The sequence below is a fragment of the Cyprinodon tularosa genome, unplaced genomic scaffold, assembly GCF_016077235.1.
Source record: "Cyprinodon tularosa strain WSP-4 unplaced genomic scaffold, ASM1607723v1 ctg557, whole genome shotgun sequence".
In the NCBI taxonomy this organism is placed as follows: domain Eukaryota; kingdom Metazoa; phylum Chordata; class Actinopteri; order Cyprinodontiformes; family Cyprinodontidae; genus Cyprinodon; species Cyprinodon tularosa.
The window spans coordinates 377,684-394,179 of record NW_024039293.1 but is presented as its reverse complement, the minus strand read 5'-3'; the positions used below and the strand labels follow the sequence as shown (position 1 = coordinate 394,179).

The 16,496-nt window shown below is 46.1% G+C and overlaps 1 protein-coding gene across 5 annotated transcripts in view; it reads right to left on the bottom strand.

The window, feature by feature from the left end:
• The window catches only part of myt1la (myelin transcription factor 1-like, a), a 53,677-nt gene extending 45,179 nt beyond the window's left edge, over positions 1–8,498 (bottom strand). For 2 of the 5 annotated variants that reach the window (XM_038305370.1, XM_038305375.1), the window contains exons 1-3: positions 8,150–8,295; positions 564–669; positions 334–388 (exon numbers count right to left, since the gene is read on the bottom strand). In XM_038305370.1, the coding sequence (XP_038161298.1) occupies positions 334–388 (55 nt within the window). In that variant the 5' untranslated portion in view covers positions 564–669; positions 8,150–8,295. Of the gene's footprint in view, positions 1–333; positions 389–563; positions 670–5,616; positions 5,675–8,075; positions 8,296–8,358 lie in introns of those variants that run through there. The other 3 variants (XM_038305371.1, XM_038305372.1, XM_038305374.1) reach the window with 3 other exon arrangements.
• Positions 8,499–16,496: the final 7,998 nt, after the last annotated feature.

Here is a 16,496-nt window from a genome sequence, read left to right as displayed (position 1 = left end):
ACAGGAAGTAACAGTTCAGTAACAGGAACTAACAGCTAAGTAAGAGGAACTAACAGTTCAGTAACTGGAACTAACAGCTAAGTAACAGGAACTAGCAGCTCAATAACAGGAACTAACAGCTCAGTAACAGGAACTAAAATCTTATGAAGAAATTCTTACTGTCAGCAGAGGTTCTTGATGTTTAACAGTGAAAAAATAATATCTGTGGTGAGAAGCCAACCCAGTTATTAAATAAACCAACTACAGGTATAGACTGGTTATACCGGCAGCACATCTTTATGAGCAAATGTTTGGATTCAGCGGGGAGGGGGGTCATCAGACTGATTCCCGTACCTCTGATTCCTTTGGACCGAGTACGATGGCGTTTCTCAACCACATTAGCCTCCATCTGAAAAACATGACAAACCCATTTTATAATCTTTTCCATAAACTGACTGATGGCCAACAGCGAAACGAGAACTGTGCAGACGATGATGAGACTACAGGTGAGGTGATTAAAGCCAGAGAGAAGCAGGAGACCTGAGGACATGCAGTTCCCAGAGCGCTGCTCTGTGGGTCCTTACCTGGCTGGAACTTTAGCTCGGCCCGTCCTCAATCTGCTGCTGGTCCTGATGCTGAGGACTCTTCGCACCAAATGATGTTTCACACGCCGTCCTCCACAGTCATGGCCTGAAGAGAGAAAAAACTGTCTGTCAGAAAGAAAGTTAAGATACTTTTTCTGGAAGACCTGGTGACCTGTCACTGCTTCAGCAAGGCTTCCTGATCCATCAGTGGTTGAGGATGACTGACAGCATCCTGCTTTCCCAGAGATCATCGGGAATCATTTCCTGATGCTGCAACATGGCATCATCCAGAACCTCATCTGATATCTAATGATTCAGCCACTGTCAGACTAACCAGGAAATGAGAAGATGGTCTATCCCTAAACCCTCTGGCTCCTCCCTGAGCTGAAGCCGGTGTTCTGTCAGACCAGCACACCTCCACAGACCAGCACACCTCCACAGACCAGCACACCTCCACAGACCAGCATACCTCCACAGACCAGCACACCTCCACAGACCAGCACACCTCCACAGACCAGCATAACTCCAGAGACCAGCACACCTCCACAGACCAGCATAACTCCAGAGACCAGCACACCTCCAGAGACCAGCACACCTCCACAGACCAGCACACCTCCACAGACCAGCACACCTCCACAGACCAGCACACCTCCACAGACCAGCACACCTCCACAGACCAGCATACCTCCACAGACCAGCATACCTCCACAGACCAGCATAACTCCAGAGACCAGCATACCTCCACAGACCAGCACACCTCCACAGACCAGCATACCTCCACAGACCAGCACACCTCCACAGACCAGCACACCTCCACAGACCAGCATACCTCCACAGACCAGCACACCTCCACAGACCAGCATACCTCCACAGACCAGCATAACTCCAGAGACCAGCATACCTCCACAGACCAGCACACCTCCACAGACCAGCATACCTCCACAGACCAGCATAACTCCACAGACCAGCACACCTCCACAGACCAGCACACCTCCACAGACCAGCACACCTCCACAGACCAGCACACCTCCACAGACCAGCACACCTCCACAGACCAGCACACCTCCACAGACCAGCATACCTCCACAGACCAGCATACCTCCACAGACCAGCATAACTCCAGAGACCAGCATACCTCCACAGACCAGCACACCTCCACAGACCAGCACACCTCCACAGACCAGCATACCTCCACAGACCAGCATAACTCCAGAGACCAGCATACCTCCACAGACCAGCACACCTCCACAGACCAGCATAACTCCAGAGACCAGCATACCTCCACAGACCAGCACACCTCCACAGACCAGCATACCTCCACAGACCAGCATAACTCCAGAGACCAGCATACCTCCACAGACCAGCACACCTCCACAGACCAGCATACCTCCACAGACCAGCATACCTCCACAGACCAGCACACCTCCACAGACCAGCACACCTACAGTCAATACACATGTGAAAGATGTCAGATTTATTATCCCTTTAGTTTTGCATGAAAAATATACTTTAAACTACCTTGATGGGCGTGTATACCTTTTAGTACAAAACTAAAGGTATAAATGGGTATGGACTATGGGTATACTGGTCTGACTGGGTTTGCACATCTGACAGAACACTGGGTCATCCATACACACCACCTGCTTCTTATTAGATATTGGCAAGAATCAAACCCGATGTTTTTACCTACTTTCTCTAAAACAGGTAACAAAGGTCAGCAACAACAAACATCGGATCCATTTAAAATTAACTAATGACTTACAGAAAATATCCTCATGAAGATATCAGAGATTTTAGAGACCGGCCGATAAAATTTGATTCTTTTGGCTAATATGGGACCGATATTCGATATAATATCGTAGTTTCTGACATCGGAATACTGGGATTTTAAAAAATGTTCTAGTCTTTGAGCTGGTCCATTAATCTCCTGGGACCAGTTCCCTGACCGAATCTTCCCTCATCCTCCTTCCAGGAGGCCCAGGATCAGACCCCAGATTAGCTCCTGATCTAGGCTTGCTCAGGCCTTAGATGACGTGGAAATGGACCAAAAGCAAATCAGAAGGGAACCAGAGATTCAAGGCCTACCGAGCTGGAACCCAAACTAAAACCCAGAGAGACAAACCTGAATCACCCACTCAGCATGCAGTCAGGTTCTGCTAATGACCAGATTATGGCATTCTGGAACGGGTGAAGGACCCGCGGTAGAAGGTCCAACAAAACCTAAAGGCAGCAGACAGGGTCGTGCTCCAAGATGTGAACGGATCAAAAGGCCAGAAAACACCGAATCCGATTTTTCATCCGATCCATCCAGAAAGTCGTGTGATAGAGGCGGTGGCGTTTAGCGCTCATTAAAAGTCAATGGGGATGATTTCCTGTAGGGGGCAGTGTTGCTCCGACTGAGATAGAGCACAGGTCTAATTTAGTCGGACTACGCAGCAATTCAGCAGCAATTTCACGGGTCTGACAGGAAGAGAGACGCGGTTACAAAGTAAAACACATCCGCTTTGGGGGAAAATACAAAATAAAATCTGTTAATCTCACTGAGAAAGAGTCGGTTTGGAGTCGCAGGACAGACTGGAGCAAAAACAACGAATGAAATATTAAAACAGAGGACTGGGATTGTTCAGAGGTTCAGATCCCTGCAGAACAAAGATGGCGTCCTTCCAGAACTTCTTCCTCCCAAAGCTGCACAACAAAGAACATCCTGGGAATATGCTACATTGTGGGGACCAGTTGCAGGTCCTCTGAGGACAGGGTCTGTTGTTGCAAAAGACTGCAGAACACAACATGTGTGGTCCTCAGTAAGTCTGTAAAAGGCAGACGGGTGTGTGTGTGTTCGGGCTGCAGACTCTTAGCAGCCTCCTGCTGTTTCATATTCAGTCCAACACTCTGACTGTCTGCTCCATCATGATGCAGAGCTCTGCTGCACACACACACAGCTGCCAGTGAAACTCTGCAGGAGGAGGAGATGTTCCTCTCATGATGTTCAGCTTGGCTCCACTCAGCACATCCATCAACAGCTCACGGAGCAAAGCTCCCGGTCACAGGGTGGCGCCACATGGTACCAAAGACAGAAGAAGAGCAACAACAGCAGAAAAGGAAAGTGAGTTTATTCTGGATCAGGAGCACAGCAGGTGTCCAGGTCTCCATCAGTTTTTCAGAACCTGTTGGGCTTCACTGAGACGGACCGGCCTGCAGCCCAATAATCAGAGAAGAGTTCTGGTCCGATCCAGAAGAAAAGCAGGAGTAGGGTTCACAGAGAGGTTTAGGTGCCCCTGCAGCTCCAGGGAAGGTTTGTTGGACTGATCCGCTGACCTGGACTGGGAGGTTCCCCACACAGGTTTATGATGGAAACGTTCTCCCCAACTGAGAAATGTGAAGAACATCTTTTACGCTTCTCTCAAACATGCAATGTCAATGTTGAAATGGGTTTAGCTAATATCATCAGTAGAGTAAAGGATTTCCCAAAAAGTTTAAAAACAATCCACTGGACATTGTTTCAAAGTTTGAAGACGTTTCTCTTCCATCCAGGAAGATTTTTCAATCCAAAATGTCAGAAATAGCGTTTAGTTCCAGGTTTTATCCAGCAGCCCAACAAAGCCTGGTTTTAGTTTAGAAAACATGCAAATAGAAACGGATGAACGGGTCCCCCCCTTTGGAATGGGGGTAGTTTGGCTTCTTTGTTAGCCTGCAATGCCCCATACCTGTCTATGTCTCTGAAAGGGGGGGGGGCGTTAGAGGGAATTGTTGGCCTGGATGAACAGGTGAGGTCTTCTGTTCTCCTGTAAAGGGGTTGGAGCTGCGATGATAGCGGGAAGGAATCAACTATATCGCTGCATTGAAGGTTTTTGAAAGCTGAAATCTGTTAAAGTCGTAGGGAAGCGGATGTTCCAGCCGTTCCATTTCAATTCTCCCGACTTTACGCGAGTGAATAAAGTGAATGTGATTTGTCGATTATCAAGAGGGCAGGATTGTTGTGTCGGAAAGTTCGTAAGCAGTTTGGTTGTAGCCGGTTTGTGGGAAGCATCTTGCTAACCAGTTAGCATCTTAGTGCTAGCAGGTTCCCAATGGGAAATTCCATTGGGACCAAGTAGCACTAAATTGGTGACTTAGAAACGACGCTGTCAAGGAACGCTATGGACAGAGGAAACATGCAAGAGGAGGAGAGTTTAGTGTCGGAGGTCGTGGATGAGTCTCCTCCGTCATCCATTTTTTATTTAGAGGAGGAAAGCGGGGACGAAGATGTTGTGGAAGAGGACGCCAGGGCGGCAGAAGCTTGGTTTGGTGTAGAAGGCTTCCAGCCGTACATGTTTGAGCCCTTGCCTCGCAACGCTGCCAGTTCTGTTAGCTCTACGCCTGCCGAAGACACAGACGTCCATCCCCGTGAACACTGGGACGCAACTCAATGGGAAAGGAAAGGATTCTGGTTTCAACCGTTGCGTATATTAGCTGCGACACATGAATCAAGATGCTATGACCGAAAACATTTGATTGACAGATGACCGTTGATATATGATTGGATGAATTTAGGTGTTCAGGCTGACGTAGAACTAACTGGCCTGCAGAAGATAACGGGAAAAAAACACAGATTTTAGGAAATTTTCTAAATTTTAGGACAATATGGTCTGATAAAGAGTACATTTATATACATGTTTAAGCCAGAATGATTTCACATTTAAATATGAAACCCCTACAACATTTAAGGTTGGTTTCCTTCACGCCCCTCTCAAACCACCCGTCTTCTTTGTCCAAAATGTGAACATTCTGGTCCTCCAAAGAATGTCCACCTTTCAGAGACATAGACAGGTATGGGGCATTGCAGGCTAACAAAGAAGCCAGACAACCCCCATTCCAAAGGGGGGGACCCGTTCATCCGTTTCTATTTGCATGTTTTCTAAACTAAAACCAGGCTTTGTTGGGCTGCTGGATAAAACCTGGAACGCTATTTCTGACATTTTGGATTGAAAAATCTTCCTGGATGGAAGAGAAACGTCTTCAAACTTGGAAACAAAGTCCAGAGGATTGATTTTAACTTTTTTAGAATGACTCTGACCTGGATGACTGAGAATCTTCACCGGTAAACTGTAGAGGATGTTGCTTTGCCTGAAGAAGGAAACCGACGAAGAAGGAAAGTCCAACAGCTGATAGTTAGCGGTGTTATGAAAGCTAGCAAAGAAATTCGGTTTGGATTTTTTTTTCAACCCAGTCTTCTCCGCGGTCGCTCCGGTCAGCCGTTCGCCGGTCATTTATAACCAGGCCACCCGTCAGATGACTCCTTTCATTTCCAGCTCTGACCGTTTTCCAGCCGTCGTTATAAAAGTCTCCAACTTGCTTCTTAAAAGGTTTCCAGTCCGTTTGTTGGTAGCGGGAGTCTGGACTGTTGCTAGGCAACGCATCACTTTCACATAAAACATGCAGATGCGTGGCTAAGTCAGGAACGCAATTACTTTATTCACACTAAAGCGATTAGCAGGTGTGATACCAGTAAGTTACCAGTTAGTAACTGGTTCAGACTGGTAGTATGGAAGCGACGATAGAGAGGGAACCCTGAAGAACCTCAGATGGATCTGCAAGAGGAACCACCTTTGAGATGCATATCTCTGTGGTGGACGGAGGGACGGTGGACATGTCTCCACCTCTGGGTCTCTGCTGAAAGAGCAGAACCTGAACTTTTAGACTCTGGGACGACGATTGGATCTGCACCCGAGTCTGACCCAAAGTTCTAATCGGATCAATCGAATATTGATCCGATTCAGCGGTTCTGGTTTCATTCCTGCTGGGAGGAATGGAAAGGACTGAACTCTACTGATGTCCTCTGCTGAAAAATCAGACCTGATCCTCCTTCTTCATCAACAGGAAACCTTAAATATCAACACTTCTAATTCCTGAAGATGTTTAACAGAACAACCGTCAGAGTTCTGACCCATCAGTCTGCTCCATCAGGACTACCATCCTCCAAGAAAAGTCAGCTGAGGTTCCGACTGAAAACATCTGGAATAATCCGGTTCTCCGGTTGCAGAGAAAACGATGAATTAAACCAGAGCTGGACAGAACTGACCCAGATCCACAGGAAGAACCAGAACCCAGCAGGCCGACACAAACTGGACCTGATCTACTGGAAGAACTTTAATATGAAACCTGAGGACATTCAAACCAGAACCAACATCTGAATCAGTGGATTAGGGCCACTGAAAAAAAAAAAAGTTAACTGATATTTGAATTTTATTGCAGTTTAATATTCGAAAAAGGTCAGAATTCTGACTTTAATCTCAGAATTGTAGATCTTAATGTAGATGGGCGCCATGAAGGCAGAGATGTGAGTAGTTTGGGTGGAAAATGATGGAATTAGGCAACTTTTTGCATTCCTGCACTGGAAAAAGGATCTAAAAATAAGTAAAAATGTCTTAAATTAAGTGTATTTATGCTTAATTTGAGTAGGTAAATGAGATAGTGGAGTATTTTTACTCTTAAAATAAGAAAATTAGATAAAATGCACCTGAAATAAGACAATGCTACGGTGTTTTCTTATTTTAAGTGTAAATTGTCTCGTTCCATTCGCAAAGTCTCTCTTTTACCAACTAAATCCAAGAACAAATGCACTTATTTTAAGAAAAAACAACTTTAGATTTAGATTTTTTCCAGTGGCCCCTGCTGATGCTGTTTGATTAATGGAAGAGCAGAAGGAGATTAAAACAAGAGCGATAAAACAGACATGGCTACAGCTGGATGCTAACATGTTTGTTAGCTGTCAGAATTCAGACAGAATTTGGAGAAAAAAGTCGGAATTCTGAAGAAAAGTCAGAATTCTGACTTTTTAACCCACGTTAAAATGAAATAATATTTAAAAAACAGTTAACTTTTTAACATGTTTTCAGTGGCCTTTTCCTCTTGCGTTGGTCGAAGCCATAATTTGATGGAGAAATATTCCCGTTCAGAACAAGACGCTACCTGATCAGTTAGAACCACCAGATGGAAACAGTTTATGTTCCTGCAGGCATCGATCCTGAACTCACCAAAGCAGGAACCAGATCCACTCAAACTGGACCAACAACAGAATCAGCAGCAGGATAGAACCCGTCTGGAAGTCCAACCTCAGCAGATAAAGGTTGATCCAGAGATCCAAGCGTCACGGCATCCCGACAGGATGGAAGCTTCAGGACCAGGAGAACCAGCCTGATGTCCACAGACCAGAGGAGAGGAGCAGCCAGACCTCTGAACGTGACGGCAGGTGGATGATCCCACCTGGACTGACCCCAGCAGAACCACATCACCCAGAAAACAAAGGAACTTCAGCAGAATAACAGAGAGAAACCATGACTGCACCATGACAACCGGAGCCTGAAGATCCCCAGAGGAAAATTACTGGAGAACCACCAGCAGACTGCAGAGGATTAAAGCCAGAAACCTCCTCAGGAGGAACATCATCCCGGCAGAACGAGAGGAACAAAGACAGGAACAACAAACTGATGAAGAGTCAGAGAGGAAGAGGGCTGATATGAAGGAATGAAACACCTGGAGACACCTGGACACAGACTGATGGAGGCGCTCCGTGGGAAATGCATCGTGACACTTCCAGGAAAACCTACGGAAATGTGGAAGCAGCCTCTTCTTCCTCCTCTCCTCTTCCTCTCTGGAAGTCTGCAGCCTCCTTCTGTCAAGGTCTCCTCATCGCTCCGTCTCCTTTGTGGCTGTGATGACTGGCCATGCCTTCACTGAGAGGAGGAGGAGGAGGAGGAGGGGGGGGCTGTGGTGATGAAGATGCAGCAGATGAGGAAGAAGAGGATGTTGCGTTTACCTCTCGGTCTCCGGCTCCTTCCTTTGCTCCTTTCTTTATGTGTCGAGGACGTGCACGCAGACGCAGCAGGAGGTGCATTCAGGATCCCTCCCCCGCCCCCCCCCGCCCTGCATTCATCAGAGCGTGCACTGTGAGCGTGCACGCGCCCTGTGTGTGTGCGTGCACGCTCAGCGCGTCGTGTCGCCTCCTCTCTCTTTGTTCAGCTGTGAACAGAAACACTGGGAGCCGGTCTGCCTGCTGCAGCACACTGTCCACAACTGCACGGTTCCAGTCTGCACCATCTAGATCTAGATGATGCCATTCTATAGATCTATCTGCAACCTGATCAAAGTTTAAGGTTTTTTAATGGATGAACTTTCAGCCAAATAATTAGATGCTGTCCTTTTAATTTAGCATTTTTAACCATTTTTTAAAGCACAGAGTTTCATTTTTACGCATCAATAAATAATATTTTATTTTCATTGTAGAAAAAGCTGCTCTACAAAAGTTATTTTTTAGGTCTGTTGACATAAATGAATCTGCTGCTCAGCTGATTGGTCAGCCTGATGTCAATCACTGATATAACATCCAATCAGAGAAGAGATGGGTCAGGTTGGCGCTCTGTGAGATCCAGGTCCTAAAGCAGTAGAGCAACTGGAAAAATTAATAAAGTTTAACTGATTTTTTTATTTTATTTCAGTTTAATATGAGAAAAAAGAATTCTGGCAGCTAGCAAACATGTTAGCATCAAGCTGTAGCCACGTCTGTTCTAGAATCTCTTGTTTTAATCACCTTCAGCTCAAATACGCTTAATTTAAGAAATTTTTACTTATTTCTAGATCATTTTTCCAGTGTAATAATTATACCAGCTCACTTTCCTAAAGAAGATTAGTCATTTTTCCACCAGCGGTCAGTGAAAAAGGGGCGGAGCTCGTGGGACGGCCTTACGGAAAGATATCACCAGAATGATTGACAGTTAGGAGGACCACTGATTTAGACGATCCACCCGGAAACTTTAAGGAAAATATTTAGAATTTATTGTCAATAAAGGTTTGTAAAAAAAAAAAAAAAAACTCCTCTTAGTAACTGAACTTTTTATTAAACAAAGTTTGAAGGTTTGGTTTTGAGGAATCAGAATCTGTTCCTTCTCTTTCTGCCGACTGATTCCAGAAACTCCTCTCAGGCGGAAGGTTACGGCTGCTGTGACCCGATCGGATCAGAACCAGCAGCCGTCGCCGTCTCTCCTGGTGAGCAGGTGTGCAGCAGAGTGATCCGGCCTGGGGGGGGGGACTGAAGAGGGGAAGATAACAGACCAAGCAGAGCACAGAGCTTGGAGTTCAACTCCCACAGCCTCCACTCTGGGTCCCTGAGCAGGACCCTTAACCCCACACTGGAGTTTGTCGGATCCAGATGTTTCTGACTGTTGCAGTACGAATGAAGGCGGCTCCTCTGATTGGCCGACAGCTTTTCTCTCTGAAGGTCCAGGAGGCGCCGCACCAGCCCTGCAGAGCGATGTCAGAGAGGGACGGTCCCGCAGTGTCCACCGGCCGTCCCACCGTTGTCATGTCGGAACGATGCAGCGCCCCTTCAGCCCTGGTCCTGCGCCGCCGCTCACGTCCAGCCAGAAGTTCCTATAACAGCCAGACCAGAGAGTCAGACGTTTGGACCGCTCTAAATCTAAACATGACGACTGATTTTAAAACAGCCTGATAAAATTTAGTCAATCCCCTTAACTTTAAAAGATTTAAATCTGTTAAATACAAAAACAGCATCAGCCACAGGCTGGTCACGCATCTAAAAAGAAGAAGAAGAAGAAGAACGTCCAGGAAGTCCAACCTGTTTGGCCGAAATAACCTGAGACCAGAAACCTGAGGAACATCTGAGGAACATCGTCCGCTCCTTCCTCTCTTCTCTAGTTTCAGTGGGATGAAATTCTTCCTGTTGCCCGTTGTCAGGGTGACTGGTGTAATCGATGCTCCACTGATTAAGGCTTTTCATCCTTGTTACACACGTGCTCAACTCTGAGTGGATCGACCTTGTTACAGTTGATTAAATTAACTCACAGCAGCTTTGATGAAACAGAAAACCCAGAGTTTAAACCTGGATCTCAGAGTTGAGGATTTGAGCCTGACTTTGTTAAACCTGCTTTGTGAAACGGGAATCTGCAGCTGTAATTGATCTACATTACATGCTGCAGTACCGCTGCTTCCCACCAGGAAATGATCCACCAGACAGCAACATCACGCCCCCTCTGGTAATTAATCAAGTCGTCAAATTAGTTGCCAGATCAGAGCTTTGGATTTCTCCAACGAATCTCATAAAACATCATAAAATAAACATCTTTTCAATAAAACCCGATAAATGGAAGAAAGGAAGCGAGCAGAGCAGCAGAGGAAGCATCTGTTTGTGCCTCCTGTGCTTTCAGACATTTATCTGCAGCGCCGCTGAAACAGCCGCCTGCTGCCTGTTATTATGCAGCTCAGGTCTGCAGCAGCCTGAGACCCAGAGAGAAACACTGAATCACTGCCTGTTTGATGGAACCTGTCCTCATTTAAACCCCAACTAGCATCACAGTACAGTAGGAGTGCTGGTCTGACTGCAGGAGCAGAAGATTCCTGCAGAAAGGAGATCTGCTCTGGGTCATTTCCTCCATTCTGATTATAACCTTCTAGCCAGACCATAACCTCAGCCTCTGTCATGTCTGCATCATTTCTGCAGGAGCAGAACCTTCATCACACACGTTTATGTCTAAGAATCAGAATATTTTCTTTTTATTTGCCCTAAACATTTTCTTGTATGAAATTAGCTTGAAAAGCAGGCGTTTCCAAGTAAAATCCAGTGTAAATGTCTGCAGTCTGACGAGTGATTAAAGCTCTTCAGGTTAATGAATTCTGGGCTCTGCAGACGCCTCTGGAGAGGAAATGGCTGCAGTCTGCAGCAGGTTCCTCAGAGCAAAGGCAGAACCAAAGGTCTGAATTGTTTATGGGATGAAGGTCTAAGCTGAGCAAAAAAAACAACATAAAACATTCCAGTTTACTGAAAACTTGGAGAAAAAAAAACATCGTTAAAAAAACATGAGACTGTGATTATTGAGAAGCTTCCTGATTCTGAGTGAAAGAATGAAAAGGTTCAGAATAGTTTGACATCATGTATAAAAGAAAAAGTGATAAAATGTACAGAGAGGATCTGAATATGTTCATAACCTGCTGAAGAGCAGCAGGTTCAGAGGTTTGCCTGCCTGAACTCATCTGGTTCAACTCAGTGGATCTTCAGCAGGATCCTCCAGATCTGGTCTTCATCAGGGGAGCATCTCCGACCTGCAGAGTCTGACCTCGCTGATGGACAACAGCTGACAGGAGCGAAGAGCTGCTGTGTATGAGAGGGTGGAACCGGCTTAGATCCACAGGCGGCTGTGTTTCCACCAGCAGCTCCTCTCTGAGGATCCAGATTGGCTGTCTGTTTCCACGGCGACAGCAGAGCTCACCTGTTCACCAGATGAATGAAGATGTTTCTGCTGCACAGACAAAGACGTCTAGTTTTCTGGAATCAGTAGAAGCTGGAACTGAAAGAACAGTTTGTGTTTCCAGGTGTGGAGCAGTTTCTGGAAACATCCGAGAAAAACGGCTCTGATTGGTTCTTTCACCGGCCTCTGTCCCTCTCACCTGACATTACAGCCAGTGATGCATTCACTGACCTGCTTTGATGCTGTGGTGCATTCACTGACCTGCTTTGATGCTGTGGTGCATTCACTGACCTGCTTTGATGCTGTGGTGCATTCACTGACCTGCTTTGATGCTGTGATGCATTCACTGACCTGCTTTGATGCTGTGGTGCATTCACTGACCTGCTTTGATGCTGTGATGCATTCACTGACCTGCTTTGATGCTGTGGTGCATTCACTGACCTGCTTTGATGCTGTGGTGCATTCACTGACCTGCTTTGATGCTGTGATGCATTCACTGACCTGCTTTGATGCTGTGGTGCATTCACTGACCTGCTTTGATGCTGTGGTGCATTCACTGACCTGTTTTGATGCTGTGGTGCATTCACTGACCTGCTTTGATGCTGTGATGCATTCACTGACCTGCTTTGGTGCTGTGGTGCATTCACTGACCTGCTTTGATGCTGTGGTGCATTCACTGACCTGCTTTGATGTTGTGGTGCATTCACTGACCTGCTTTGATACTGTGATGCATTCACTGACCTGCTTTGATGCTGTGATGCATTCACTGACCTGCTTTGATGCTGTGGTGCATTCACTGACCTGCTTTGATGCTGTGATGCATTCACTGACCTGCTTTGATGTTGTGGTGCATTCACTGACCTGACATTACAGGCTGTGGTGCATTCACTGACCTGACATAGATGTTGTGATGCATTCATTAACCTGTTATAACAGGCCATGGTGCGTTCACTGACTTGTTATAACAGGCTGTGGTGCATTCACTGACCTGACATTGATGCCGTGGTGCATTCACTGACCTGTTATAACAGGCTGTGGTGCATTCACTGACCTGACATTGATGCCGTGGTGCATTCACTGACCTGTTATAATAGATTGTGGTGCATTCACTGACCTGACATTGACGCCGTGGTGCATTCACTGACCTGTTATAACAGGCTGTGGTGCATTCACTGACCTGACATTGATGTTGTGGTGCATTCACTGACCTGACATTGCTTCTGTGCTGCATTCACTGACCTGTTATAACAGGCTGTGGTGCATTCACTGACCTGACATTGACGCCGTGGTGCATTCACTGACCTGTTATAACAGGCTGTGGTGCATTCACTGACCTGACATTGATGTCGTGGTGCATTCACTGACCTGACATTGCTTCTGTGCTGCATTCACTGACCTGTTATAACAGGCTGTGGTGCATTCACTGACCTGACATTGATGTCGTGGTGCATTCACTGACCGGACATTGACGCCGTGGTGCATTCACTGACCTGTTATAACAGGCTGTGGTGCTTTCACTGACCTGACATTGATGTCGTGGTGCATTCACTGACCGGACATTGATGTCGTGGTGCATTCATTGACCTGACATTGCTGCTGTGCTGCATTCGCTGACCTGTTATAACAGGTTGTGGTGCATTCACTGACCTGTTATAACAGGTTGTGGTGCATTCACTGACCTGACATTGCTGCTGTGCTGCATTCACTGACCTGTTATAACAGGCTGTGGTGCGTTCACTGATCTGGCATTGCTGCTGTGCTGCATTCACTGACCTGTTATAACAGGCTGTGGTGCGTTCACTGATCTGGCATTGATGCTGTGCTGCATTCGCTGTCCTGAAGCAGGTGAGGTAACCACCTTGCAGTTTAATGTTTTTGATCATTTATCTTCTGCATCAGGAAAAGATCCTACCCCCATGCCTGTTGTCATGGAAACAGAGGTGTCCTTTTGAGATCTACACCTGTGGATGAGTCCAGTTGACCTGTCCCCCCCTAAAGGCTCGCCATTACAGCCTCAGGTTCTCGTCTCCATGGCGACGGTAAAGTTCTGCAGAACTGTGACTCCGTTTAGAGAAATTTTGCTTCCGTGAAGAAGAAGTAGTCAGAAAGTTGTTCTTCTGCTGGAACATGGTGCTGCAGCGAGCAGGATGCCTCGTTAAGGTTCCCCCGCCTTCTTCCCCTCCAGCTGGAGAGCTAACGAGCCGCTACACGCTGACCTTTAACCCCTCAGCCTGCGCTGCCTCTGGCAGGGTCATGGCGCCCCACGCTGGCCGCAGGCAGAGGTCGAGGTCAAAGCGAGGAGCCGTTTCCAGAATTCATACCGAGCAGGCAGAGGAGCCGCATGCCGTCTGCTCTCAGCTCCTCTCAGAGTCGGGAAGTTTTCAGAGTTCAGCCTCAAACTTGGGTCTGCAGGAGGGAGGATTCCGGCTCAGGGAGGTGAAACCCAGCGAGGCGAGGAGTTCAGTCAGAGGAGATGGAAACAGCTTTACTGACATCATGATGTTTCACCCAAAGCTCCAGCAGATTCTGCTTTTAATTCCTCTTTAACTTTTACTAACAAATCTTTTCTGAGTGGATGCAGTAGCGCCCTGAAGCGGCGCCACCGGGGAATCTGCCTAAGATTAGGGTGATGGTGAGGAGGTCCTTCAACCTCAAAGACCTGGAGCTCATGGCCGACGGTAAATCATTTACAGAGAAGAGGAGACATGCAGAGGGAAGAAGGGCTGATATCCAGTAATAAAATATTTCCTTCAGGTGCTCCATAACCTTCAGTATATAAACCTTTAAAAACTTTATTTTTTCTCAAATGTTTGAGTAAATATTGCTTCACTTGATGCGTCTCCAGCCAGAAACCAACTTCTTGGTTGAATAAGGAAACAATCTGTAGGCTGTATGAAAACTTCTGATTGGAAATGTTAGACTAAATAAATGGAAATTAATAAATCAGACCAAAAATCTCTAACAGACAAATGAGAGATAGAGCTATGAAATTAGATATGTAAAATAAATGCTATTCTATCCTAAATGAAAGTCATTGTAAATCCAAAACTGTAAAACTAAATTTATTTAGGAATAATCTCGAGGAATTAATGAACTGGATGGAAAATTTATCAGTTTAGAAAATTTTGAGAGATACGGCTTTATAACTGGCACGGCGAATCACTGCCTGCAGCCACTAGCTTATTTTTTCATTTACTTTTTTTACTTTTTTTTGTATTTTACTTGCCGTTTTTTGGTAAATTACTTATTTATAGTGGCTGCCACTATGGAGGCCACTTATTGGCAGATAAAATACTTTGTTCCATCAAGTAAATGTGACATTATAAAAGTTTTAATGCAGGATATTAAGCAATGACATCACAATATACACTCACCGGCCACTTTATTAGGTACACCTGTCCAACTGCTCGTTAACACTTAATTTCTAAGCAGCCAATCACATGGTGGCAACTCAGTGCATTTAGGCATGTAGACATGGTCAAGACAATCTCCTGCAGTTCAAAGCGAGCATCAGTATGGGGAAGAAAGGTGATTTGAGTGACTTTGAACGTGGCATGATTGTTGGTGCCAGAAGGGCTGGTCTGAGTATTTCAGAAACTGCTGATCTATTGGGATTTTCACGCACAACCATCTCTAGGGTTTACAGAGAATGGTCCGAAAAAGAAAAAACATCCAGTGAGCGGCAGTTCTGTGGGCGGAAATGCCTTGTTGATGCCAGAGGTCAGAGGAGAATGGCCAGACTGGTTCGAGCTGATAGAAGGGCAACAGTGACTCAAATAACCGCCCGTTACAACCAAGGTGGGCAGAAGAGCATCTCTGAACGCACAGTACGTGGAACTTTGAGGCAGATGGGCTACAGCAGCAGAAGACCACACCGGGTGCCACTCCTTTCAGCTAAGAACAGGAAACTGAGGCTACAATTTGCACACGCTCATCGAAATTGGACAATAGAAGATTGGAAAAACGTTGCCTGGTCTGATGAGTCTCGATTTCTGCTGCGACATTCGGATGGTAGGGTCAGAATTTGGCGTCTACAACATGAAAGCATGGATCCATCCTGCCTTGTATCAACGGTTCAGGCTGGTGGTGGTGGTGTCATGGTGTGGGGAATATTTTCTTGGCACTCTTTGGGCCCCTTGATACCAATTGAGCATCGTTGCAACGCCACAGCCTACCTGAGTATTGTTGCTGACCATGTCCATCCCTTTATGACCACAATGTACCCAACTTCTGATGGCTACTTTCAGCAGGATAATGCGCCATGTCATAAAGCTGGAATCATCTCAGACTGGTTTCTTGAACATGACAATGAGTTCACTGTACTCAAATGGCCTCCACAGTCACCAGATCTCAATCCAATAGAGCATCTTTGGGATGTGGTGGAACGGGAGATTCACATCATGGATGTGCAGCCGACAAATCTGCGGCAACTGTGTGATGCCATCATGTCAATATGGACCAAACTCCCTGAGGAATGCTTCCAGCACCTTGTTGAATCTATGCCACCAAGAATTGAGGCAGTTCTGAATGCAAAAGGGGGTGCAACCTGTTACTAGCTTGGGGTACCTAATAAAGTGGCCGGTGAGTGTATATGTACATATAAACAAATCTACTTAGAGGTACTATAAATAAGTCATTTGCCGAAAAACGGCAAGAAAAATATAAAAAAATAAGTACAAAACTAAACTAAGCTAAA